Raw genomic sequence first — 27,234 nt, 5'->3', positions numbered from 1 at the left:
TACTTTCTTGCTAAGCATTAGGCTTGCCAAAGATCCCTTGCAGGCACTCAGGAATGACTGAAGTCACTTTTATCTCCTGGTCAGACTTTCCAGGAGATAAAAGAGCAAAGGTCATTTCATGAACCGCATTTTGATCAGACGGAGAACAGAAACAGGGAAATTTTTACAGTGCAGTTTACTTGAAGGAGTGGGCTCAGCACAGCACGCCCCAGTGCTCCCAGCCGTGACCCAGAAAAGAGGGCTTGAGGACAGGGCTTGCAGAGGTTGTCTCAGACTTAGTTAGGATCCCAGAATGTTCTGAATTTCTGGACTGAGGCTGGGGGTCACAGATACAACCCCCACTTGCTGGGGAGGGAAAAGGGGCCCTGATGGTCCCACTCGCTTCAGGCAGGCGACAGGAATGGAAATTCACATTTTATGTACTGCACATATGATTCAGTATCTATATCTTAAAATCATCTGGTAAAAAAACCTTTTGGCAACTACTTATTTCATTAACATACTGACTGAAATAAGCCAGTCAGACTTTCGCATTGAGTGTTATTTTAAGGAGGAATTACGTGCCTTCTCACCGAACAGCCCCAGATTGTAGTACTTTTTAAATACTTGGGACCATCTGGGGGGAAAAAAGTTGATTCAGACATCATACTATCAACCAGGTTATATTTCAAATGACTTAAGAATTTAGTATTAAAATTTGAAACCATGAAAGTATTAAAAGAAAAAGCAACCTCAGAATAGAGAAAGACTTTCTAATGATAACTCAGAATCCAGAAACCAGAAAAGAAATTTATGGTAAATTTGACTCTATAAAATAAGCAACATAAACATAGTTAAACGGCAAACCACAGATTAGGAAAAAACTTTTGCAACCCATATTGCTGACAAGATATCCCTCTCTTGATTAGAAAAAGACCACAACGCAAAAGAAGAATGAACAAAAGATAAATATTTTACAGCAAAAGAAATACGAATGTCACAAACACGAGAGATGCTCTGCCTTATTTATCATTAAGAGCAAACACATGAAAAACTACACCAAGACACCTTTGTTTTCACCTCTGAAGTTAGCAAAGATGCTGAGCTTCGACAAAGCACTGTGCTGGAGAAGCTGTCAAGAAACCGGCAGGCTCCCCAGTTGCTGACAGAGCTCACCTCAGTATCCCACCCAGTAGGGCAATGTGGCAGCATCCCTCGAGGTTAAAATGCATGTAAGTTTGCAATGCTACCAATTTCTTGAATTTATCCTACAGACAGAATTAAGAGTACTACTTGAAAATGACACAAAGTTATTCAGCAGGGTGTTGTTTGCAAGAACAAAAGACTGTGAACAACCAAAATGACAGCCACAGGGGACTGGGTAAATAAAAATGAACACATCTATACAGAGGGATACCATGCCCCTGTGGAAGTGAATATATATATATATAATTTATAACTTTAAACTTTTTGTTTTTAGAGCTGTGTCAAGCACTCCTATTCAAAACTTAAATTAACAACTTTTTTAAAACACTTGGGTCTGATTTTTTTGTTGGTTTCTCTTCTGCCTTCTGGGGGCATCATTAGCTATCACTTCTTGCAGTGCCCATCCACCCGTCTGCCTTTCTGCAGTGGCAGAGGGTTAAGGCAGGTGAGGTGAGACAAAAGAGGCAGATGAGTACAGCCCTTAGGTAAATGAATGTGGACTTTGCAATAGCTATTTTAAATGTCTGGAGGGTTGCCATTCAGGCAGCTTTTGAGGCTTTTCTCCTGATTCCCTGCCACATTTTGGATGGAGACGCAAGCTGGGAGAGGAAGGGAAAGTGGACAGAAGAATGCCTCCACTCCCATACCCCAGTTTCCTGCAGCGCCTGGTGGAGGAGGGGAGGGCCACCTGTCGTCCTGAAGGTTTTTCACAGAGCAGTGGAGGATGGAACTGGGTCAGGATGCTGCCACTGAAGCTCCTGGGATGTAGCAGCAGGGAGGCGAGGGGGAAGCAGGCTGCTAATCTTCAGTGCACAAAACCCTCAGAAGGAATGAGGACAGTAGGCCAACATAAGGAACAGCAGAGACTTTGAGGTCAGAAGCTCTTCACCCTGGAGTGGTTATCACAGCACACCAAGCAGCAAGGAGAAAGGGCATTGCCCAGGCCTCAGGCCACCAGGGTGGCAGTCCCCACTGAGACACCTAAGTGGCGTGGCCTAGCCAAGCACCTTCTCAGAGCCTCAGCGTCTTCATCTTCTCAGTGGGGTAATCTAGTTCATACACAAAGCATTTTACAAACACAACATCACTTAATCTTCACAACAACCCCATAGGGACTGATAGGGGTTGATCCCCGTATCAATTTTCTAGATGGGGAAATTGAGGCTCAAAGGGTTTTGGTCGCAGAGCTGGGAAGAACACATTGACCCCATGTCTTGAGGAAGTGAACTCTGTCTTTCTTAGCTGCTAGATTAAAAAAGTAAACTAAAATACATGATTCATAATCAGGTGGATTCTATAATATAAACACTTGTAGTTCCCAAGATGGTTCTCAACTCCTGGACCTACATGAAACCGAGTGTGCTTCCCCTAAGCTTCTGGCACTTAGAAGTAGGAAAGGTACCAGAGGAAGTGAGCACCATGTAACAATACAGCCTCTCGGGTCCTAAAAATACAGGGTCCAGCACAAATAATGTCCCCTTTTTATTACAAAATCTCTTATTAAAAAATCATAAGCATGTCATTCTGTAATATAACAATATCACACTCAAGCATACCATATGGCACTTTAGGTGAAATGTTCAAATTAAAACTACAAATTATTATACCCATATTATTACCTTACCAATCATACTCAAGCAGTAGTTACTTCTGCCAGACCCTGTACATCTGTAACAAGCCCATTCCTGCATTTGGGCCAAGAGTGTAAATTAGAGTAAAAACATTCCGTGGCTAAGGCATCATTTCTGGAGAGGACTAAGAGAGTGGCTGTGTATTTATCTTTGTACTGTGCATGAGGTGATGCAGGCTTTTTTGAGTTACAGTAAAAAGCTCATTATATTTATAACAGACTAAGCAAGAAAGTTAGGCATTACTGTGATGCCCAAGGTTTGCTCTTTTAAGATTAGATCTTTGGCTCTAAAGCTATTTCACAGGGATTTCTATTTCAGTTTTTACCTCTGGAGCTTTGAAAATGGATTAGAAATTGAAGACTTCAATAAGAAGAGATCATAGAATGAACAGTTGTATTACCAGTGTCCACAGCTACAGCCTTTCCCTGCAAGGCTGAAGTTGCACCATACAGCACAGAAGAAGATAGATCAGAGAGTTTCTCATTAATCTCTCGTAATTCTTTACTATACCTTCTCAGATCTCATGGGCTGACCTGATTATAGTGGATGGATATGGAAAATTTCATTAATAATCTGATTTACCTATAGATTTTACATGGAGACCAATCATTCCATGTAGAAATTCTAATATAAATTCTATCAATTGGTTCATTGAAAGTAATGGATTGTTCACAATATTGATTAGTGAATTATCTTAATCAGCAAATAGTAAGTGAGGTATGCCTAGATAAGCCGTATAGAAATATTATCGAGAGGCTCGTGTGTGGTGACTAAGATTACATGATTGTGATTTTCAAAGGTTTATTATAAATTTTCCAGGATAATCACTTTCCAATTACTCAAGCTATCTAGAACATGTGCCTTTATTTTAGTTTTTTAAAGCTCATCATTCTTATGGAAAAATATATGATATATCCCCATTTTCTCACTTCACTCTTCCCTTCCTACTCTTCTTCTCCCTACCTTATCTATAAATTTAGGTTTCTAAAAGATATTTTCAGTTGTACAAGTAAATGCATGCATAATCTATTTTTTAACTTTCAAATATGCAAACATCTAAAATTTTGGAAAGAATATGGATGCAACAGACATACAGACACACAAACAAAGAGCACCCCCCGTATGTGCCACTCTAGAAACAAAAAAAAAAATCCCCTAAAATGGCAAAATAAAGCAAAGCAAGCACAAGCAGGACGTATTCTAATCGATGCCAGCTACCCGCAAGCTGCATTGGTATTAGCAAGTCTTACTTTTGGGAGCTGGGGGAGGATGGGACAGGTGGGTTTCAGCATGTGCTGTCTAGAGGACTTTGACCCCCATGGCAACAAAACAAAATTCAGCAAGCCCGTCCCAGCAGAGACACCCCCCTGAAGCTTGACTGCCCCTCACCTGCTCCCCTTCTCTCCTCTCTCCCCAGAAGAAGGCACTTCACGGAAACGTCTGGGAAAGCCCTTCGACTTTATTTTGTTACACCCTCTAAATGGACAAAAAAAGAGAGAGAAGAGAGAGAGAACAGGTGTAGAAGACAGTACTTTCAATTGGCTGCCAAGAGTTCCATACAAATGCCCTCCCTCCCATCTAAAACAGGCACCCCCTCATCAAGTCCTGTTTGGGACATTTTCAAAAGAAAGCTTATACACAAGAGTGACTGGTTTCATTAGGGTTTTTTTAAAGTGAAGTAATAAACACGAAATAGAAACTTTGCTCTTAAAAAGCTGTCTTTACATATAAGAAACCTGTATCACCCAGTGTTAACAGAAGGCTAGATTATAACAAGCCCAATAATGAATGACCTTTCTCATTCATATACCTATCTTTCCACCTGTCACATGCTGTCCTGGCAAACAGGATGGCTTAAAATACCACTGGAATAAACAGAATGTAGTAAGCATCTTGTGGGTACCACGTGAACCTCCCTTCGGCCACAAATTTCCCGGAACGGAGTGTCTTTTCCCCATGCGTTATTCTCACTGCTGGACACACACTGTCCTGACTCACAGTGCAGTGTGGGGCATGGGAGGGGCTCTCAGGGAAGGCGGGGCAAGCAGCTGTCCCTTATTACTATTCACTAGGTCCGATACTTAGTTCCCCTTAAAACTTAGCTGTAGCAGCTGAGACTTGGCTCTAGCATTCAAAAGAGGCTCTTTTGTCATGGGAACACTGGAAAGCATTTATTTAATTTTATTTGATCCCAAACCACCTGGATCTAGAATTTCACACTGACATGATTCCTATTATCTCCAACCTCTATAAATAGAACAGCAAAGACAAACTGAGATATGCAAAGGTTCTCTTTTGGGGCAGCTCTGATGAATTCTCTGGAGAACTCTGAATTCAGGTATGGAACACCAAAGATCATTGGTTACCTTCTGGTTGACTTGGTGGCCTTTTACTCATAGGAATGAACATTCTGTTTCAAGTGTTAGGTGTTTTTTCTCCCTCGATAGAAGCTTTCATTTATTTTGAAAATAATTAGGCTCCATATTTAGGGTAACAGTGCTTAGCACAGGAACCAAAATTGGGAAAAATCAAAATTTGGGAATGTGATTAGTATGGGGCAGGGCAGAGGGTGGGGAGTTGGGAAGAGTCCTGTAATTCAGGACTTCTTGTCTCCCTCTATTGAGCACATTCTGGAACTACAACTGTCCCCAAAACAACAAAACACTCAGAGCGGCTACAAACATTAATCTGAAAAAATCATGACTGTGTTGGAGTGTTTTTGCAAATTTTCATAGAAACTTGAAATTTGCAGCTTCGTAAAATATTTAGACTTCTTCTCAACCCCTAGCCCTATGCTGAATCCTGCCAGATTCACTGTTGCGGGAATTTTGGAGCAGCGCCTGCATCTCCGCAGTTTTCCCTCACACACAATCACAGGCGCTTAAAACTCCCACCCGTAAACTGGCAACACTTCGCTCAGAAGCAAATGCCAGCAAACCAATAACTAATATCTCAAATAATCGAAGGGGCTACCTGAGCAAACTGGCAGACAGACACAATCAATCCTGAGAGGAAATTTCATTCTAAGAAATCCAAAGAAAGGTATTAGTTATGTGCATCAATTGAGCATATATATAGTTTGCTTTTCCTGAAAAATAAGTTAGGTTTGAAAACGTGTCCATCTACTTCTTTCTTCTCAGAATCAATCCGTCTTTTCAGAATCATGGCTATGTTTAAGTGGCAACCTTTAGCAGTGCATCTCTCCCTGCTTTTGTCTACTGACAGCGTGTTAGTCTGTTCCAAGAACTCTAACTGGTATCTCAGGGCCAATTCAACGGCAGGGGGCCGGTTACTATAACAACTGACAATTCTCTTGAATTCTGAAAGACCCCAGGGTAGCCACTTGGGAAACAGTTATTGAGCAAAAAGTTGCCTGGGATCAACAGCATTAGCTGCCACATGACACAGATCTCTCTGCACATGGCTGCAAGAAAAAGAAGAAAAAGTTGCCCACCTCTGGGAACAGCTGGGGAAATCAAGACTCCCCACCCCCATGCCTTTTAGCATCTCAGAGGAAGACAGTGTAACCTGGGTCCTCCTGAACTCAAGCCCTGGGACAACTCATATCTGGACATCATGAAATCCACCTTCGCTCTCCCCACTGGCTTGACACATTGTCAGGTTTTAAAGAGCGGAATTGTAAACATTACTCCTAAGGATAATAAATTCATTGAAATATGGCCACAGAAAGAGAGGACTGTCAGGGCCCTCACCAGTTTTAAAAGAAAAAATGATGTTAAAATTCCTGCAGTACTGTGAATAGTCTGTTTGCAGAAAAGATAAAGGTGATCATACAAACCCACCAAAAAATGTGACTTGAAAGCTCAGACTTCTCCAGACTTGAGAAAAGTTGCACATGAACTTTCAGTTCTTATTTCCTCCCTCGCAGAACTGACCCCATGCCTCTGCACAGGAAGAATCTCCTGGAAAAAAAACAGGATTCTACCCATAAAAGCAGATGCTTTTTGGCAGAGAGGAAGGGAAGTTTGAAGATGTTTTCTCTCTGACAATCCTGAACACACCACCACTGCATGCCTGTTGGCTCCCTCCTACACAGTTCCCTCTGCCCAGAGCATTCGTCCTATTCTCTGTTCTGTGAAAATCACAGCCGAACGTTCTCTCTTCCAAGAAGCCTTTTCTGCCTCCGTCTCTCCCACCTGATGCTGGTGGTGGTCAGAGACCCTCCCAGAGCACAGCTGTCACAGCCCCCACGGTCACTCGGGAGACCAGGCCGGAGACTGGGGGGAAGGCAGAGACGGGCAGACTGTCAAGAGAGGGGCACTCCATCCAGCCCCCCAGTGCTTCGGGGATGTGAGAACAAGGTTGCCAGTTCTCCCAATTCATCCCCAGAACCCAGACAGCTGGGGTTTTAAGTAAAAGCTTCCCATTTTAAAAATAATCTGGATTTTTGAAACAATAGTAGCTAAATAAAACAGGCCTAGAGGTTATCAGTTTTTGACCTCTATTTGGGATAACCTTTGTGTACCTGTTGGTCTTCTCCATTAACCTACAAACTCCATGAAGAAAAGAACTCTACCTCCTTGCCAAATCTCCAGTGCCTGCCATTAACTAGATGGCTAAGAAATTCCTTTGGATCGCTGAACAAAAGGAAGAACAGAGGGGCCAACCATAAAGGGCCTTACCAAACCCTAGGTGCAAGTACCTCCAAACAGTAGCTGTGTGATCCTAGGCCAGTCATTTCCCTTTTGGGAACTTCCTCTGTTGGGAAGAAGGTATGGTATAGTCCCAGCTGCCCTGGTTATCATGTTTGGCTGCTGCAAGGTTAAATAATGTGGTGCATGCTTTGTATTAATCCATCCATTATGGGTTGTTGTGATTAGTGATGTTTCCCCTTTGTCAAATGTTCAGTCACCTGCACAGAGCCATCATTCCTACTGCACCTGTCTCCCTTGTGGCTTTGCTGGAGGAAGAGGAACAAATATCTGAACTACACCAAGTCACCACCGAGTAAACTGGAAGTGTCAGCTGCCAGACCAGATGGGCGGAGGATGCATGCCCAGCTGCAGCCACTCTGAGTGTTTTGTAGCTGCCGCAGAAATACAGGCGGGATCAGAGCTCCACTGGGGCACACGTGGTCTGTCACTCCATGAGCAAGAGAGGGGTGTTTCCACAGGCCTATACTTGACTTTCACACACGTTTGTTTGCTGGAGTCTCCATTACGCCCATACAAAGCCCACCCACATTTGTGTCTGCACCTCTTTGTATTTATCACCCTGTCTCCCACTGAACATCCAGGGGAGAAAAAATACGCCATGTCAACAAAACTCAGTTTGTTTTCATGAACAGCATGCTTAATGAGGAGGCACCAGCACATGGCCACATTTCTGAAAGTCTAAAGATGGGAGTAAAAGAGAGACCTCTTTTCTATCTGCCTCTGAGGCTAAATTGGTATTGATTTACCACAGAATTTACAGATGGCTCGGTCATGTGCTGTACAGGGACATGAATTTCTTAGTCAGAGCGTGAAATCCTTCTAATACCAAACTTCAACAAACCTGGGTCAGTGTCACAATTCCCACATACGGTTTCTAGTTTTCTGTTCCAGAGTCTGTGTAGTTAGTTTAGTCCTATCTGAGAAGTAAAGGTGCTTCTACCCTTCTGGGAAGTTCTTTCTAAGCTAGCATTATGGTCAGTAAGATACTCAATTTGTCATCACGTTAACTAGCATGGAACAGCTAGGACTAAGATAAAACAAACAGACTATAGTATTGGACTTCAAAGTCTATTCAACTTCTAGAATACCTGAACATATATATAGTTGGTCCTCTGAAGTTTTCTTCCATAAATTTTGGCAGTTCCAAACCATTGGATCTTTTCGACACACAAACATGCTCTATAAAAACAGACTGTAGAAGGAAGTACAGCCGGGCACACTGGAGCTCCTCCAGGAAAACAGTGCAATGATTAAGATGGTGGGCTACGCTGTCAACCTGGCTGGCTTCAAGGTCAGGATCTACCCTAAGGTTAACCCTATGACTTGGGCATGGCACCAAAGCTCAGCTTTCTGATGTGCAAAATGGAGGTTATAATTCTTAGGATTTGAATGTGGATAAGGTGGGAAGGTAATCTGCTTAGCACATGTCTGGTATAAATAGTCAATAAAAGATTCTTGGTTATGTAGGCCTTCAGACATATAAAGTCATTTCAGGGGTGAGACCTTGCTGATCAGAGAGAGAAAAGCTACATTCAAAGCAATTTTCCTCAAGATTACAGGAAAAAAAACCCAACCAAGTTAAGAATGTTTTCTCAGTACTCACAATTTTAAGTGGACACTAATGTCTTGCCTGCAGTAACTAAGCTATTCTCTGGAACAAGTTAATAAAAATAAACAAGCTGATTACTACCACGCTGACTGGACACCCTGCTCACAGCGCTTCTCTGAGCATCTACCCCAAATTACGCAAATCAAAAGGAAACCTTCCCAAAACTGTCCCCTTCATTCTGAGTGGCTGCAGCTGTGCTACTCCGTCATTTCAGGAACATCAGCACATTAGTGCATATACACAGCCTGTTGTGGGCAAGGCAGGGGAGCTGGAGCGGTGGGAATGCCCTTTCTGACTGTAGTCATTCTAGAGGTGCATTTTATTACCTTGAATAGTAAGGCCAAAATGACACACTGCAACTATTAAATTGATTTCTCCGCCCTCGTTTCAATAGCAACTACTACAATACTGAAGAGGCACACACAGGGCCACGATTTCCAAAAGGAAGCAAGTTGTAAAGTTGTTAGTTATTTTCTTTAGCTGCCCGATGACTCTGACACTGGTCCCCAAATACTTTACATGTATTTCTTCCTAGCTTCACAGCAACTTCTGCATTATCAGGGATTTTGGTTCCTACATCTCTTTAAGACAGGCCTTTTCATGGAGCATTTGAGTGAAAGCTATACCATCCTACCTGTAACACCTCAGCTAACAATATTTTAAATTCCTCCCAGAAGTCCATGTTGCTGCTTATAAAAATACTGCTCAAATCATCCCTATGGGCCTCTGTATATCTTTCAGTTGACAACAAAATCTGAGGCCTCTACCTGTATTTTTTAGTTCGGCCAAATTTGAAGAGATGACACTAATGACTGCCCTCCAAAGGTGCCCCTTTCAGGGAACACACTCAACCCAGTGCCACCAGTGCATCTCAATATTTAAGGATGCTCTGGCAGTGATCACGGAATTCCCGAGTGCTCCCCGATCTTATCTTGTGTCCTTTGGGCTGTGTGACCATCTTTGGCCAATGGGAAACAGTATTGAAGGATTCCACTTCACCATGCAATTGAGAGCTGTCTGTTTCTTGGTTTTTCTATCACCCCTGCGGCAACTTGACAGACACACGCTCTAGAAAGTCACAGGTGGAAGAGGGCCGTCCATTCCAGTGGTCCCCACCCTTTTTGGCACAAGGGACTGGTTTCATGGAAGACAATTTTTCCACTGACCTGAGTTGGCAGTGGTGGTGGGGGAGGGAAAGGGAAACAGGAGGGGCGGAGCTCAGGTGGTAATTTGAGTGGCATCCATGGACAATGAGGAGGGAGGCTGGGGATCCCTGGCCCAATTCCATCACACTTCATGTGGGTGAGGAATAAACTTTGAGTTGTTAGCCCACTGGGGTATTGGGGTGTGTCTGCTGCAGCAGTGAATGAAGCTTACTCTAACACAGCCAACTTTGGGTCCATGAAGCTGGCCACTGGGCTTCAGAGTTGTTCTGGGAGTATGGTGGGGTCACATCTGCAACCTAATGACTAAGGGATGTGCTGCTTTAGTCCCATTGGGAGCATCACCCAAAACAATTTCATTAATGTTTTTTGTTTTTGGCCCAAAGTAGTTCTGCTCAGCTGGTTCACCTACATTTATACTGTATTTAGCTCCAAATAACTTTTAACTATTTCTGGGATCAATACTTGGCACAACTCATATCACTATAGAAGGAAATTCCAAAAGTTATTTCCAAGCAATGTTTTAAGCAATGGACATACGATGGGAAATTATGTACAGCTATACAATGTGATTATATTTAAGGGACAGCATTTATTTAGATCTGTAACTCTGATTTTTCTTTATTGGAGAACAACAACTTTTTTTAGGTATACTAGGACCCAGAATTAAGTTTATATTTTTCCCTCAAGTTGGGGATGATACAACACCTACCAATGTGTGCCCAGCACTGGGGTAAGCATCTCCCAGAGCTCACATATAATGCTTACATGAACCCAATGGTGCATTTCTTAACTCTATTCTTCGGGTGAGGAAGCTGTCGGTGATGGAGGAGTCAGTCTTGTCTGAGGCAGTGTTACTCAACCTGGTTTTTTTTTTCCACTGGCACCTCTTCCAAGGGACCTTTATATAGTCATTTTCTCCCCTAATTGCTACCTCACATTGAAATTTTAATAGCAGTAACATACTATACATCTGTGTATAGCTGTGCTTTTTTTACACAAAAAAGGTAAAGATTTTCAGCTCCCAAGAGCCCATTTTACCCTATGGAGACGGCTGCAATCCTGTTAATACGTGTTCCTAGGTGACAGAGGTAGTAAGTGAGTGGGAGGTGAGCTCCAAATGCAGGCAGTCCAGCTCCGGGCCCCTGTGCCTCCTTCGCACTACCCAGTACTGCCTCCTTCTCTCCTCTCCCCTCTGCAGGTTTGGCTCCTTCAGTGCCTTCTCATTATCCTAAGATTAAGGCACATATCCCCACAGGTGGCATCCATGGCCTTCATGACCTGGCTCTTGTCCCCATATTTTGCTCTTCTGACGCTGTACCACAAGTACCTGCTTACAACAGGCCAGACTGTCCCTCTTCAGCCCCTGCTTGCACACCACCTGCACTGGCTTACAGCTTTGTGCTTCAAGGCCCAGTTTGGGTATTAGATCCTCCAGGGAGCTTTCCTGGGCCCCACCCCTGTTCCCAGAACTGGCTGAAGCCCTTTGTGTTGTCATAGCAACTTGTACTTATTCCTTTCAAAACATCCTCCATACCCTATTATGCTGTATTTACTCCTCTGGCTCTACCATTGAACTGCAAGGGCCTTGAAGGAAAGAACTTCATTCCTGAGTCACCAGACCCAGCACAGTGGTGGCAGTGCTCCGTAAGCACTGCATGAATAGCAGGAAGCTGCAGCGGGTCTGATGCCCATGCAATAGTAGCAACAGCTTTATAATTTTACACAACACAACACTTCAAACTGCTGTCTGCATTATCTCATCCTGCAGTTGGGTTGGGATTGAAAGTGGGCCCTGGTTTTCTCAGTCTACAGTACAAGTCAGCCCTCAAAGATACCATCTTTAAACTAACTGGAACTTTTAGAGAGACCCCCTTCCCACTGAGATGAGGGAATGTAGATCCAACACAGGCCAGGGGACACTGGGTAGGAAAAGCAAGAGGGCCTGCCTTACATAACAGATCCCACAGAGAGAGTGAGGACACAGGGACAGAACGAGAGTCCTGCTGTCCTTGTTCCAGCTTCTGAGTTCAGTTGTGCCTGAGGCTCCTGAACATTTTAATTCCATGAATCACACTTTTTTTTCTTCTTATGTTTAAGGCAGTTTGAAATATTGGGGTGGCCAAGAAGTCTGTTTAATTTTTTCCATAGAAATAAAAGACACATTTTTCATTTTCACCAGTAACTTTATTGATTTGGGTATTTTGAGTATGTTGGCTATTTCCCTCATGGTATAATATTGATTGTTCTCAATTAATGTCTTAATTTGATTGCTCTCAACTTCAACTGGTCTACCCAACCACGGAGCATCATCCAGTGAGAAATCTCCAGCATGAAACTTTGCAAACCACTTTTCACACATTCGATCAGTCACAGCACCTTCTTTGTAAACTGCACAAATACTTTTTTGTGTGTCAGTTGTGTTTTTTACCTTTCTTGAAATAATAAAGCATCATATGCTGAGAATGTTGCTTATTTTCTTCTGTCTTCAATATTAAAATGACTGCACAAAAATTCACCAACTTGGTAAGTTTTTTTTAAATGTATGCTGATATGACAGCTGTCACAATACAATCTAACAAAATTGTTTCAAATGAAGTTAAAGACAACCAAGTGCTACTAGAGCCATCTTATGGAAAAAAACAAACGAACTTTTTGGCCAGCCCAATAGTTGTTTGTTAAGTCCAACAGAAATGTTCTCACCAACACAAGGGATGAAAATTCTGTACACTGCTCAGCGCACAATTGGTATTCAACAAATGTCAGTTTCCTTTCCCTTCTCTGGTCAAAGAAAGCAGGTGAATCTGACTGTTAGTCACTGGTACATGGCCTCACAATCCTCCCTCTTTGGGACACAGCTAACATCAGTCACACTCAGCCTTCACAGTATGTAGGTGTGAGGCCTATATTCTACTGCTTAATTACATAAACTCTGTGTTCTAGAGCGAGGACGTCTGGTGTTCAAAACCAGGTCTACCACTTGTGCAGGACCCTGCACAAGTCATTGGACCTCCATGAGCTTCTGGCCCCCTTATGTTTAAAATGAAGAGAGCAACAGTTCCTACCACACAGATCTGTTTTAAGAATCACATGAGATGGCTCAGTGCTTGGTACTAAACAGGAACTCCATGGACATTCAAAAGCACTAACAGCACCGTATAATGGAAGCCTAGTGGAAAAACAGAGTTCAGAGACATCGGGTTTCATTTTCTGCTGTTGCATGAACCCATGAAACTTCAGTGTCAACAACTCTAAGTGAGCACACTCAGAAACCAGAACACAGCTGCAAAGGGTCAGTCTTCATTGTAGAAACTGCCACCATGGCGAGCTGGTATCAATCCCTGGTGCTAAGCCCGCCAACCAAGGAAACGATCCAGAAGGTTCTGATCTGCCTCAGTGCTCTACTTGTATCAAGTCTGTTCACCAGTCACCTGCTCTTACTGAGCCTCAAACGGCCAAGAGACATGCTGCCGTCCTTGCTTCAAAACTGCATTGCCAAAGGAAGCACACATCTCTTCCTCAGTCACCAATTTTCTGTGTGAACTCCCAATGCTTCCTTCTTTCACATTAATGAAAACAAAAAAAAGCTGGATAGAAAAAAGGTTCTTGTCCCCTCTAGGCTGTTCTTACCCATGCAAACACCAATTCAGTTTGGGTGTCCTTGCTATGTAGGAATTTTGTCCTTCACACTCACTTTGTGCACTGGCATTAGGAGTTTGATAAAAGCTCACAGGCTGAGCCTACTGGATGATGTTTAAGGCTCTGGTTATTTGAAACCATACATACTTATGTATACATATGAAACAAAGTATAAAAAGTTGTAATTTTCTAATGAGGAAATACATCTTAAATGGAAAGATTTTAGGCTCTCTTTAGCACATTTCACAGCCCGTTCCTCAAAGCAGCTTGTAGTCAACATGCATGTCTCTTCAGCAACAGAGATCTGTTCTGGGGTGGGCAGAGGACCAAGGTGGGTCAATCAGAAACAAGCCTGAGGTTTTTGCTAGAACTGCTTGAAATATGAACTTTTTAATGCTTAGGCTGCTAAACTAGGGTCACTCAGCCTGGGGCAGCTGTGGGCCCCACTGCACCTGCATGGGGAACCTGAAATTAAAACTACCCAACACTGAGCAGAACCAAGATTGGGGCCAAGAGATGCTCATGCAGACCTTTCATTACTCCCACATGCTTAGTTAAACTCATACTACCAGCCTCCAAATTAACAATGGGCTCCAAATACTTGTTTACAAACCATTTTGTTCTGGAGAAAGGATGATGCATAGGTGGCTCTAGTGTTTTTAGGCTCACCCCAAAACCCAGTGTAGTTCACAATCTGGCTGGTCTGCAGCATTAACAGTGCTATGATTACTGTTAGATGCCTAGAGAAGCCTGAGATGACCCATTCCTATTTTCTTTGTTCTATCCAATTGAGAGCAGACCTCAGGGTGCATGACCAATCTGTCTGCATCTTCTGTTGATCTTTAGTCAGTTCCCATCACCCGCACTGCTACTCTCATCTAAGCCACCACCACTTCCTTCTTGTACTAGTTTAGTAGTGTTCCAGCTTGTCTCTCCACTTCTGCCCTTGCTCAGTTCATTCTCTTTGCAACACAGCAGCCAAGTAATACTAAAGTTAGATCACAACACTCATGTATACCGAACCCTACTTATCTTAGAGTAAAAGGCAATGTGTTTACAGTGGCCCACAAAGCTATACATGACCTGACTTCTCTCCACCCGGTTTCTTCCTGACACCTTCTCCTACCACTCCCTGCATACTCACGTGCTCTTGCTACATGGATTCTATGCTATTCTTAGAACACACCAGGCAAGGTGCTGCCTCAGGACCTTTGCACATGCTGTTTTCATTGCTTGGAACTTATCCTATATGGAGTGCATTTCACTCCCTCCTCCTTTAGGTCTCTGCTCAGATATCGCCCGCCAGTTAGGCCTTCCTTAAGTACTCTGAACACTCGTGGCTGTGCCCCAGCATGCCCCTCCCTTTCCAGATTTTGTTTTCTCCATTACATGCTTAACACCATCTTGGGTATTATATATTTTACTCATTAGCTTTGTTTATTGCCTGTCTCCCCATGAAAGCAAGGATTTTGTCTAGTGTCTTCTTTTATATCACCAGCACCTAGAAGAGTGTCTGGTACACAGCAGGGGCTCAAAATGGACTGAATGAACAGAAAGGAGGGAGAGATGGAAATATAATACCTGTTCAGCACTGATGAAACTTGTTAGATGAAGGGCAGAAGCCTACATTTGTGTAGGTGGTACAAACAGCCAGGCCAACCAAATGGGCCGCCTGCCTCACCCAGCTAAACTGGCTGAGAGGGTACCTGAGAAAACACAGAACTTCCGAGCAGAAGCTGTCAGCAGGCTTCTCCTGGGAAGCAGTGAGAATCGGTTCAGGACAATGGTACTATAAGGATGGCTTACTGCCAGCCATTTTTATCTTACATATATTAAATGCCACATAACATGCTAAATGTGTTCTTATCACTCAATTTTCAGCAGCAAGCTATCAAAAAATTAAGGTAAAGAGGAGTTCTTCTGTGGGTATAATGAAGTAAGGCACAGTCTCAGAGAAACTAAGTTTTGACACTAAAGCCCAAAGTAGAAGTGGGATTTGCAACCAGCAAGTAGCAGGGCTGAGATTTGAACCTGGATCTCCCTGGTTCCCAAGCATAAGCCTCTTTGACACTAAATCCCAGAGGCTTTTCATAAATGCTTTGATCTCAATAGTGTCTCTACCCACTGGCTTCTTCCAGATATAAGTGGGTGTCCCAGGTGTTGATACAAGAAACACTCCAGCTGCCTTGCCTTTAAGAATAAAGGGGCCACGGGCTTCTGCTCCCCACTGCACCCCCCAGGGCAGCATGCTTCCAGCAGATTCCCCCCCAGTCCCCTCACCATGCGGGTGCTGCCTGGCTTACTCACCTCCAGTAAACTAGCACAGCGATGAGAAGGATGAGGCACACGAAGGTCAAGGCTGATACCACAATCAGAGGGATGATCCACTCCATCCTCCCTGGAGAAGGGCGGCCTATTATCCCAGAGGTGTTCTTTTCTGCTGCAAAGAGAAACCACAGCAGTTAGAGGGCAGAGGCTGGCGGAGAGGGGGAGCCAGAGTGACCCAGACTTCTGCCCTGGTCTGGGTGCCTACAGAGACCTGGGCTCCCGCTCAGATGGCCTGATGACAGGGGGGCAATCTGAAGCCCACACCATTTCCTCCCGAGCCCCAACCCAAACGGGGCCTTTGCTGCTGGCTGCATTCTGCATTGTCAGTGGGATGGATTTGCAGGAAGAATTCAAGATCTTTGTAAAGAGAGCTGTGCAGCAGACGGACATCCATCCTCACTACAGGAACATCACTGCGCCAGAGTGACCCTCGGACACACTGAGGAAACATGCTCAGCCTGAAGGCAGCAGCACACTAGCTCTGGAGAGGGCCCCTCGTGGACTTGCGAGCGCCTGGGCAGGAGAAATGGCACAAAGGATTTTCCTGTTAACCAGATCTGAAGACGACGGTTACGTGTATTCGTTGTGAGCTTAGCAGCTGCCCTCCTCCTCCCCAGTAACTGCACCCCAGTTCTGCTTTGGGGAACTGCCTCTCCCTAACACAGTCATGGTGAGGCAATCATCCAAACATGGGACTCCCAGTGTCCCAGCCGAGGACAAATGTGGGACTGCCATTGGGACAACGTGCTCTCACCCTGGAGTCTCAGACGGCCACTCATTCTGAACAGCAGCTCAGCCGAGCATGAACACCCACTGGTTGCCCATCAGTTCTCAGCACCCAGGTCCCCAGAGAAGCTGTTTCTCCTCAGATCTGGTTCTACAGCTTTTCCTTTGGTTTCACTATCTCCCACCCCCACCCTCATGAAAACCCTAAGACGACCAAAGACAGGAAGCCACGCTCAGTCTGCCCCCAGCACACGTCTGTCCAGAAACAGCAGCCAGTGCAGGGGTTGACGGGAAGGCTGTGAACTGGCTCAGGATCCTCTTGGGCCCACTGCTACCTCTTACCCGAGCAGCTCCTTCCTCTGTGTGTCAGGCCTCAGAGCCTCAGGCAGACCCTGCTCTCTCTCGGAGTGTAGGGTAGGTGCCTAGAGATCGCTAGGTGGCCCAACTGGAGCGCGGGTGTGGTGTGGGGCTGGGAAGAGCAACCGTGGGCAGAGGTGATCATGGGAGGCAGGTGGCGAGAAACCAAAGGTTAACTATAACCAGAGGGAGAAGCCCCATGAAAAATCCAAAGCTGGAAGCGGGCTGACGTGTGCTCAGTGAGATTCCTCCTGCTCTGCAAAAATGAGGCCAGTGTTCAGCCAGCACGAGTCCCCCTGCAGGACGGACTGGCTAATCAGGCTGAGTTTCTGAGTGAGAGAAGGTGGGCTGAGCAGGAAAGAAGTAAGTGGCCTTGGGAGCAGATTTTTAAAGAGGCAAGGCTCCCCAGCAATAGAGTGTGTTTCAGTGCCTTTCACCAGGTTTCCTTGAACGCAGCTGATCTTGGTCACCTTCTTTGTTCCATGCAGGACCCCGAGAGACAAGTAGGGCCAGATGAGTGCCCCGCTCACGGGGAAGAAGACAGAGGCAGGCAGGTGAGGCACACTCTGACTAAAAACAAGAGAGGACTTCACAGTTTAGAAAGTGCCTTCCTCACAGCAGCAGCTCATTCTTCTTGACCCCTAGCTCCACAATTTTTGCTAGAGAGCTACTGGCACACCTTGGAGGTGTTACGGGTTTGGGTCCAGACCACCAAAATAAAGCAAGTGTCACAATAAAGCGAGTCATAATCTTCCTGCTGTTGGAGGGTCTTGCCTTCAATTTGTAAAAAACATAACATCTGTGAAGTGCAATAAAGCAAATCACCCCAAATAAGGTCGGCCTGTATTTGCCAAGCCCACTGTGTGGCAGGCAGGCATAGAGCACAGGTGGCAAACAGTAGGCCTGAGGGCCGAAGCCAGCCCTTCACCTTGTTTTATCCGGCGGCAGCACCGAGCTCCTTGCCCCTAGTTAAGGAGTAGTTACATTCATACAGTCCTAAAATTACATTTGGCCCTTTAGGGGGCTGACGTGGTCCCCCGTGAAAATGAGTTGGACACTGCAAGTGTAGGGGCTGGTATAGGAATGATTTAAAAGGGGAGAGGCAGCCACAGGAACAAGTAATTAGAATAAAATGAGTGTGACGCCATGACAGGTATGAAGGGAACGGGGAAAGGCCGTGCATGCCTAGGGATTCCCGAGGGGTTCCCTGACGTTAGGGTGAGACCTGGAGGATGAAGGGGTGTGACCCAGCCGAGGTCCGGACAGAGAGCACTGTGGGGGTAGGAGTACGAGAATGAAGGGGGCGGGGAGCAAACCGGAGACGCAGAGGCCAGGTCAGTCAGGGATTCGCTGGCTGGATAAGAACAGGTTTTAGTTCCAAGGACAATGGAAGCTACTGCAGGGCTGCAAACTGAGGCAGACAAGAGTGAGCCCCATCTTCTCTCCCTTGACATAGAGCTTTAATAGCAAAGCTCTGGGGATCAGCCAGAGCAATCAGAGTTGCAAATAAGAATAATTTTGCAGGGCTCCAGCAGGGGGCAGCCCAGCCAGGCAAGTATCTCAAAAGGCCGGAGGTCCAGCTAATACAAAATAGGGCAGAGGGCTGCCATTATATGCCATGTGCCCAGTGAACTCAGAAGCCACCCTGTCAGGCCCTTGCCTCCTGGAGGGACTCCCAGTGTCCGGTTTCCTACCTCCTTACAGAAACTGATGCCTTCCTGGGCTACTGCTGAGTAGACAGGTTGGGGAGGAGGCTGAATGCAAACTCCACATCCTACTCATCTTACCACTGAAAATAACTCTTAGCCAAAATAGTCCCTTTATACTGGTATTTCTACACAGTCACTCGAAACAGCAGTTCCGTGGAACTTCTGCCACCCTGAAACCAGTCAACAGTGGCCACTCCAGAATGTCTAGGCCTTGGAGGGTCTTTAGGAGCATGGGCTGGTTGTGAGGGTGAGTGGTGCATTACACTGTCCCTGAAACCCCATCTATTGGCGATTATGCCTGCCCTCCCCTCCCACCCTCCAAGAAGCTGAGGGTGAAAGCCTTCACCAGATTCTCAGAGAGTTTCAGCAGACAAGACTGGGAACCACCAGTGTGGACTCATCATCGTCAGAGGAGAGAATGGAGGTCTGAAGAGGCTAAGGGTCGGATGTGTAAGCACTAACATGTAAGTGAGAGACCTAAGGAAGTTTTTCTGACAGCAATTCGATCTTGACCTTGACTAACAGCAGTCAGTTGGATTTGCCCAGGTCTTTCACATAAAGCCATGCAAAAATAGGAGTGCTACTGGATTTCCATGCGGGGAATGATAAAGTCATTTTCATTTTCAAAATCATGTCTTCACGGTACCTGTAACCTAAAAGTCATTCTATCCCCCCAGGTTCCTGTCACTGTCCTGAGGAATTCCACTGCCCTCAGGGACAGCAAGGCTGTTAGTTCGTGAGTGGGGCCTTTCATCCACCCTGTCATCTCCTGCCACCCCCAGCACTGCGTTCCAGCCACACCCAGCCAGCCAGTGACCACCTGGGCCGCAGTCCTGCCACTCTTTGTCCCTGCCCATCCCACCGCCGCATGCCTTCCCCTTCCTGCCCCCAGAAGCCCCTATTGATCCCTCCATCTGGTTCAGGTGCTACCTTCTCTGTGAGGCCTCCCTAGCCCTGGTCCGTGTTATCTCTGGAAGGCAGTGAAGAGCACAGGTTCAAATCCTGGTTCTGCCACTTTCTATGTGACCTTTAACCAGTAAATTTCAATCAATTTGGGTGGGAGATCTTCATCTATAAAATGGAATAAAAGAAGAACCTGCTTCACAGGCACGTAGGAAAATGCAATGGGAGTAGATGGCACAGCGGTGAGCCTGGCAGCAAGGCAGTGCTCAGTGAGGCCTGCCACCGTCGCCGCTCTCCTGCACGTCTCTCACTGCACGCACCTCGCTCAGCTGCTGTGGCTCTTTCATTACCACAGCCCCCAAATGTGGGGCGGACTTCCATCTGGAGAGTGAAAAGCTCTGTCTCCTGGCTATGCAACTCCAGACAAGTTACTTCACCTCTGTGTGCCTCAGTTTCCTCATCTGTAAATGGAGATAGTAGCAATGCCTACCATGCCATAGGGCTGTGGGCATTAAATGAGCAAGTACATGTCGAACACTTAGAATGCTGCCTGACACTTCTAAGCCTCTGGTTAATGTTATCCACTGTGACAATCATCACCCCTCACCACACACAGCATCACTAATTATCACCACCACTACCCTCTACATCGACAGCCTAGCACAGCACCAGGACCTAGTTGCCAATCACGAGAACCTCGACCTTGTGGGGCATAAGCATTGGGGACCGAGGGGGGAGCAGACTTCTGGCCAGGGGCCAGAAACTCAAAGTTTGCCCAGAGAAAGCAGCATACCACACTCTTGCCTCCTTCAGAAGAATCACTTGTCCTGCGGCCTGACTTAATCTGTGGCCCAGCAGGTCCTCAAAGGAGAAAGTGTAATGAAATGGTGAACTACTAGAAACTACTAGGAACGTATAACATGCTGCCTGGGGTGAGTGTATTATCTTTCTCTTTCCTCTTGTGCCTTCAGTCCTGACGATCTTCCTCAGGCCAAGGTCCCCAGAGGCTAGAACATACCAAAAACTTTTCAGTGCGACCAAGACTCTGCACTCCAGAGTCAGGCAGACCTGACTACAAAATCTGGCTCAGGCCTTTCTCGCGGTGTGACTTTGGGTAAGTGACTGCCCATCTCTGAGCCTCTGGTCTCCCCTGTATCAAGGGAGACACATGATAAAACTCATCTCTCAGGAGACTTATATGTGTAAGGATTAAATGGGAATCCACGGGAGACAGACTATGTAAATTACGGCTACATAATTTATAGAGCCAGATGCAAAATGAAATCACAGGGCCGCTTGTTCATGAATCACTACAGTTTCAAGATGGTGACAGCAGAGCAGGAAAGCAAGTGCAGGGCCCCGGACACAGCTCGAGTGACTGCACAGGTCCTGGGGCAGAAGCCGCCCTGCCCCGCCCCGCCCCGCACAGTGGGGCATCCGGAGAGTGTTCACTCTTCCCTTCCTTACAATGCACGCAAGCAGCAGCACTGACAGCATGACAAAATCAGATGCACCCAACTGTTAGGAGCAGCTTGCTTTTATTCTTGGCTTCACTTGTTACCCTGGGAAGGTCCAGCACTATGTGGCTGCCCAGTCACTGAAGGGTTTACGTCCTTCTGTGATGCCTAAATCCTGAACCACAAGGAGTTAATACAACTTTTCCTCATTTCCACCTCTGATTTATCCAGATGGCTCAGTTTCCCAGCAGGACTAGCCCTTCCATTCCTACTTGCCATGGGTTATGTGAACTGGCAGCTCCCAGATGTGTGTGGTTTGGCACCCCTCCCCCTATAATTATTAAATTGTGAGTGGGCTGTCACCATTTAATAAGGAATAGGGTTGACATAAAAGTCAGCAGTGGAATCATGTACTGGAAATAATACGGTTGCCAACACAGGCCTGGGTTCCCATGTGGCAAACAGGAGCTGGGCCCCAGCAGCACACTCTCCATGTGGTATGTGCCACCAGCTCACCCCAGTCCTCACTGGTCCCCAGTGTCACACCCCAGACCTGCTTTCCACACTCCTGACTCCTGCTGCCAGCTCACTCCAGCCTGCCTGCTGCAGGCTGCAGGACAGCGCTCAGACCAGGGAATCAGCAGAACAACATAAACTTGGGTCTTTAAAACAGGCCTCATAACCCAAAGCAAAAACCATTGTCTCATCAACTGCCAACCAGCATCCTGAAATGGCGAACCTGTTTCTGTACCAGGAAGCTTTCTTAATCCATTATTTCTTTTCAAAGAGATTTCATTTTTCAATCAATCAGAATCTAACCACGCTGTTGCTCCCTGGATGTGACATGGGCCATTCCCCTCAGTGAACCTGGACGGTTTTTATGCTCTTTCCAGAGCTTGTCGGTTTGCCGGTCTGTGTGAGAGGATGAAACGGCAGGTGTGATGACGTCCACCCCTGCGCCCCTCATGGAGGTGAGGTGCAGATGAAGGGCTGCCAGGTGGGTCAGAAGACCAGAAGCCAGATGGGGCCAGGACTCAGGAGGAAACGCCTGTGTCAGAATGTCTTCCAAATGGCACTTGGAGAAAGATGCTAACTAACCCTCAGCAAGCATTTGCAGGAGGGGGAGAAGGTTTAATGACCGCCCCCTTGACAGACACACAGCTTTCCTCCACGCAGGTTTTATTTCAGAATCCAACAGAATCTTGAGTACAGTGCCTCCATTCTGCCTTTTAAAAAATTTTTAAAAAAAGAAAAAACAGTTTTCAGTGGCATATGTCATCACTGAATTAATGCTGTTTGCCTTTTACTGGCTTGGCTCTCATCCCAGTAGAAGCAAATAAAAATGGAGTACAATGTACTATAAATGCTACAGGCGGTGGTGCATCAGATGGACCCATCTGAAAAGCTTCCCACCCACGGTAAGGGTGCAACTTCCACTACAGGACAACACCCTCTCCGTTGTCCAGACTAAACGAGCTTGGAGCCGAGGGGCCATTATCTATCTGGATAGGAAAAAGCAGGATCCTTTCACTTTTCGAGAAAGATCAACAGAGAGCCAATCTGTGCACATAAAACTCTACAGCCTGGTTTGATTGTGGGCAACTTGACTATATTTGTTCTGAGTAAAAACCACCCACATCCGTGAATTAAGACGGCTGCCTTTTCAAAAAACTGTAGTAAAAAACACATAAAATTTACCATGTTAACCATTGCTATGAGTAAAGTTTAGTAGTGTTAAGTACATTCACACTGTTGTGCAAGCAATCTCCAGAAACTGCTTTAATCTGCAGAACTGAAAGACTGTCTCCATTAAAGCCCACCCTGGCCCTGGCAACCACCACTCTGCTTGCTGTCTCCGAGACCTCCGACTGCTCTAGGCACCTTGTGTGAGACATATGCATTTGTCTTTTTGTGATGGGCTTATTTCACTTAGCGTGATTTCCTCAAGTTTCATCCACACTGTAGCATGTGCAAGAATGTCTTTTTTTTAAGGCTGAGTAATATTCCACTATATGTATATACCACATTGTGTGTACCCACTCACCTGTCAGTGGACATCTGGGCTGTTCCTACCCCTAGGCTGCTGCAAATAATGCTGCTATGAACACAAGTGCACCTCCATCTCTTCAAGACCTTGCTTTTAGTTCTTTTGGGTACATACATACTCAGAAGCGAGATGGCTGGATCGTATGGTTTTCTACTTTTAATTCTCTGAGGAACTACCATAGTGTTTTCTGTAGTGACTGAACTATTCCACATTCCCACCAACAGTGCATGAGGGTTTCAACTTTTCTACACCATCTCCAACACTTGTTATTTTCTATTTTGCTTTTTTTCTTGATGGTGGCCTTCCCTAACAGGTATGAAGTGAAAAAAGGTGGCTGCTTCTCCATAGGGCCACGGAATCTGTCTCTATTATTCTCAGCCCCCAATGTCAGCTCACCCAGTGTTGCAGGATCACGACTGCCAGTCAGACACACATGTGTGTTCCTGCAACAGGACACTGGTTCCCTGTTCCCATCACCATGTCTGGGCTGGGTTGGGTCATCATATGTTTCTGTTTCCATCCACCACGGGGCGCACTTTGTCAGACTCAAGCAACCAGGCCAGCCCCTCGTGTCTGTTTCAATAAGGTGTGAGAGAGCTGAGGGTATTTGGTAAGTTCCAAGCCCCACAAATAGGGCTGGTCCTGACCTACCAAACTGCCAGCCACAGACGCTGACAGCTCTGCTCCCAGTCGGGGTGGAAGCTGTGTACGTACGTACATACTGCTGAACATCAACACCCAGCCCCTCACACCCTCAGTTCCCAACTTCAGTCTCCCCGAAAACCTGCGTGTTCCCTGTGCGTCAGCTTTCCCACACAAAGGCGCAGATAAGCTGTCCTCCTTCAAAGGGCGCTCAGTGGGGCTGGAAACTTCCTTCCTCTGGGAGCAAACTAAACAAGCCGGCCCTTAGGAATGCCCGAGCCACTCCAAGCTAGTTCCTTAGTCAGTCCCAAGAAGCCATGGCCAAGAGCATGGGCAGTTACCTAGGAAACATCTACCAAAACAGGGTGCTGGCCAACAAAGCCAGCCCTGGTGAGAGCTGCTTCAGGTGCTCGTCGCACACTTGTGTGCTGTGACTTATTTTAAATGACGTAGGCTGCATCTCCCCACCTGCATGTCCTCTGAGGGAGTATCGCATTCTTGGATTCTGCCCTATCTTCATGAACCTGTACCACTCACTACTTGTCCTACACTAACTACTATTTTTTCCCCTCAAGTCAAGTTCTTTGAAAAGAAAGCTTTCTGCTAATACTACGAGTCAGTGTCTCAACCACAGCACTAGTGACATTTTGGACCAGGCAATGTCATGCCGTGGGGACTGTCCTGTGCATTGTAGGTTGTAGCTCCCTTCCCCAGTCACAGCGACAACCCACAATGTTGCAGGATGTTGCCATGTCCTGGCAGAAAGGGAAAAACCGTATATGGTTAAGAACCTCTGCCATACATGAAAAACTGCTATCTATTTTTAAAGCACACATTCAAATATTCACTTACTAAGTACTATTTCATTTGAAATCATCCTGTGTTGCCCACTCAGGGAATAAGCCTCAAAGCACAGGGAAAAGAAGCGTGGTGTGGGTGGCCTCCCCTAAACTGTGGAGTCAGGGTCCATGCTTGAGCCCTGTCTTGCCGGGGCAGTATTGCTCAGGGCACGCCCCTTACAACCTTCTGGACCTGTTTCCTCACTGGCCTAACAGCAGCAATGTCAGCACAGTCCTCATGGGGGCGCTGAAGGATAACTGACATTGCAGTTGGGCTTTTAGCACAGGCAACACTAGTGCAGAACACGTTAAGTGGTGTTACTGTTTCTATAATCAAAGGCTCTCCAGCAGGGTTCCTTAGAGCTTGAGAGCTCCAAAGAGGTATCCTGAGCAGAGGGGTGGCTGGCGCTCAGCACCCTCCACTCAGCTGAGACAGAACAGCAGCCCCAGGTCTCAGGCCAGCTCTGCCCACTCTCAGCTCCTGGCCCGGACAAAATCTTATGTGACTCTTGCACTGGACCCTTCCTTTAGCACCTGGCTCAGGGCTGATCCAGGAGGCTTTCAGGGAATGAGTGCTTATAATACATTTCTGAGCAAGACTCAGTCTGGAACGAAAAGGTTTCCTTGATTTATGGAAACAAGAAATAAAAACCCTAGCACTAAGTGATGAGTCTATAGACTATGCCCACCCTGAAAGGCTTTTGCTAGGGCCTTCTGTACCACACCCCACCCCAGGGACATTTTCCCGCATGGAATGTGGTGTCTCCACCACATTCCAGCCGTGGCTCCTGAGGGAGGGACCATGTTGGATTTCCACGCAACACACACCCCACTGAGGCTTCACTCTCAACGGGCGCTGATGAAACTCCTGCAGAGAGACGCAGTGACTGCACAGAGGCCTCTAATCCTCTGGTCAAAGTGTGGCGCAGGGGCAGCTACAACAATCAATGCTGCTGTAGAGCCAAGCACCAGTGGTTCCTGTCTACCTATTAGCACATGTGAAAAAAAAATTGTTTTAAAGATTTGAACTCACTTAGAAATTGGAAAAATCTGCACCAAGACCTGGATTTCTGGCTCACTAGGTAGGCCCCCTCGCTAGCCACCCTCAGGTGGAGATGAGTGGGGTGGCCCTCTTCAGGAAGGACGCGTGCTGCCTAGTCTGCCCTAGTCCTCGCCTCTCCCTGCCGCAGAGCCCCTGCTTCTCCGCTCTCACTGCTGTTCCCTGACTGACTTCTGTAGGGGTCTGAGTTTCCCATTCCTTCAACAGAAGGATTCTCCTTCCTCACCTTACCTGTCAATGAGTATGCTAAAGCTCCTTACTCACAGGACTTGAAAAAATGCTATCAATCAAGTGTATTCACAAGCCTCTTGGAGATGCAGGTAAAAACATAGTTTATAACTTTAAACATTAATGCTTTTTTCACAAATAGTGAATGTGAACTGAAATAGTTGTTTTTATTTAATGTAAAGAAAAAATAAATGTGGAGGAGATTTAAATAAATGTGCATGCACAGTCTTTCAAATAAGTCACAACTAAGATGAAAATGATAGTGATTTCATGTGAAGAATAAATATGAAGCTGGAGGAGGTAGCTGGGGGAGGACAGGATGCATGGAAGTGAACCGAGTCCTTAAAGACCGTGTGCTTTTGGGGGCGGGGGGGGGGCGTTGAGGGTTCCACTCTCAAGTCACTCACGTCCTTTAATGACAGACAGGCACAGACATTTCTGCTTAAACTAGGGGTCGGCAAATGATGGCTTGCAGATCAAATCTGGCCCACTGTCTGTTTTTGTAAACAGTTTTACTGGAACTCAGTCACATCTGCTCACTTATACATTGTCTTTGGTTGTTTCTGGGCCACATGGCAGAGCAGACCTACAGCCCACCGACCTGAAAAGGTTCCTGTCTGGGCCTTTGCAAGAAACAGCTGGTGATCTCTGGCTCAAACAATCAGTACTCCCACTCTCAGATTTGAATTGCCTGAAATTCTAAAGGAAGCTCCCTTCGAACCCTGGAAACAAGCGAGCCTTCCCACTGAAACGAAGGTGGTAAGGAAGACTCACTCTCTGATTTAGTGCTGGGGGTGGAGCAGAGTTCCCAGAGGTCCTTTTAAATGCCAGTTCATTGGGAATCACAGTCCTGTCATGCTCTTTAAGGTCCAGGGACGACTGCAGAAGAAAGAACTGCTGGGTTTCCTCATCGTCACCATGTTGATTGTGTGGCCTTGGGCTGCTGCTCCTTCCCTGTCAGTGACAGCAAGGGTGGCTCCACTTATCTAACCCCCTTCTGCACCGATGGCTACTGTCACCCCCACTTTACACAGG

At 46.1% G+C, this 27,234-nt stretch overlaps 1 protein-coding gene across 3 annotated transcripts in view; it reads right to left on the bottom strand.

The window, feature by feature from the left end:
- The window catches only part of PTPRG (protein tyrosine phosphatase receptor type G), a 704,882-nt gene that overhangs the window by 65,500 nt on the left and 612,148 nt on the right, over positions 1 to 27,234 (bottom strand). The window contains exons 13-14 of one of the 3 annotated variants that reach the window (XM_045832024.1): positions 16,211 to 16,343; positions 4,206 to 4,292 (exon numbers count right to left, since the gene is read on the bottom strand). In XM_045832024.1, the coding sequence (XP_045687980.1) occupies positions 4,206 to 4,292; positions 16,211 to 16,343 (220 nt within the window). The remainder of the gene's footprint in view (positions 1 to 4,205; positions 4,293 to 16,210; positions 16,344 to 27,234) is intronic. The other 2 variants (XM_045832025.1, XM_045832026.1) reach the window with 2 other exon arrangements.

Source organism: Phyllostomus hastatus, unplaced genomic scaffold (genome assembly GCF_019186645.2).
Source record: "Phyllostomus hastatus isolate PE091 unplaced genomic scaffold, TTU_PhHast_1.1 phas_contig_16, whole genome shotgun sequence".
In the NCBI taxonomy this organism is placed as follows: Eukaryota; Metazoa; Chordata; class Mammalia; order Chiroptera; family Phyllostomidae; genus Phyllostomus; species Phyllostomus hastatus.
The sequence above is the reverse complement of the archived record's forward strand: the minus strand, read 5'-3'. Positions and strand labels throughout refer to the sequence as shown.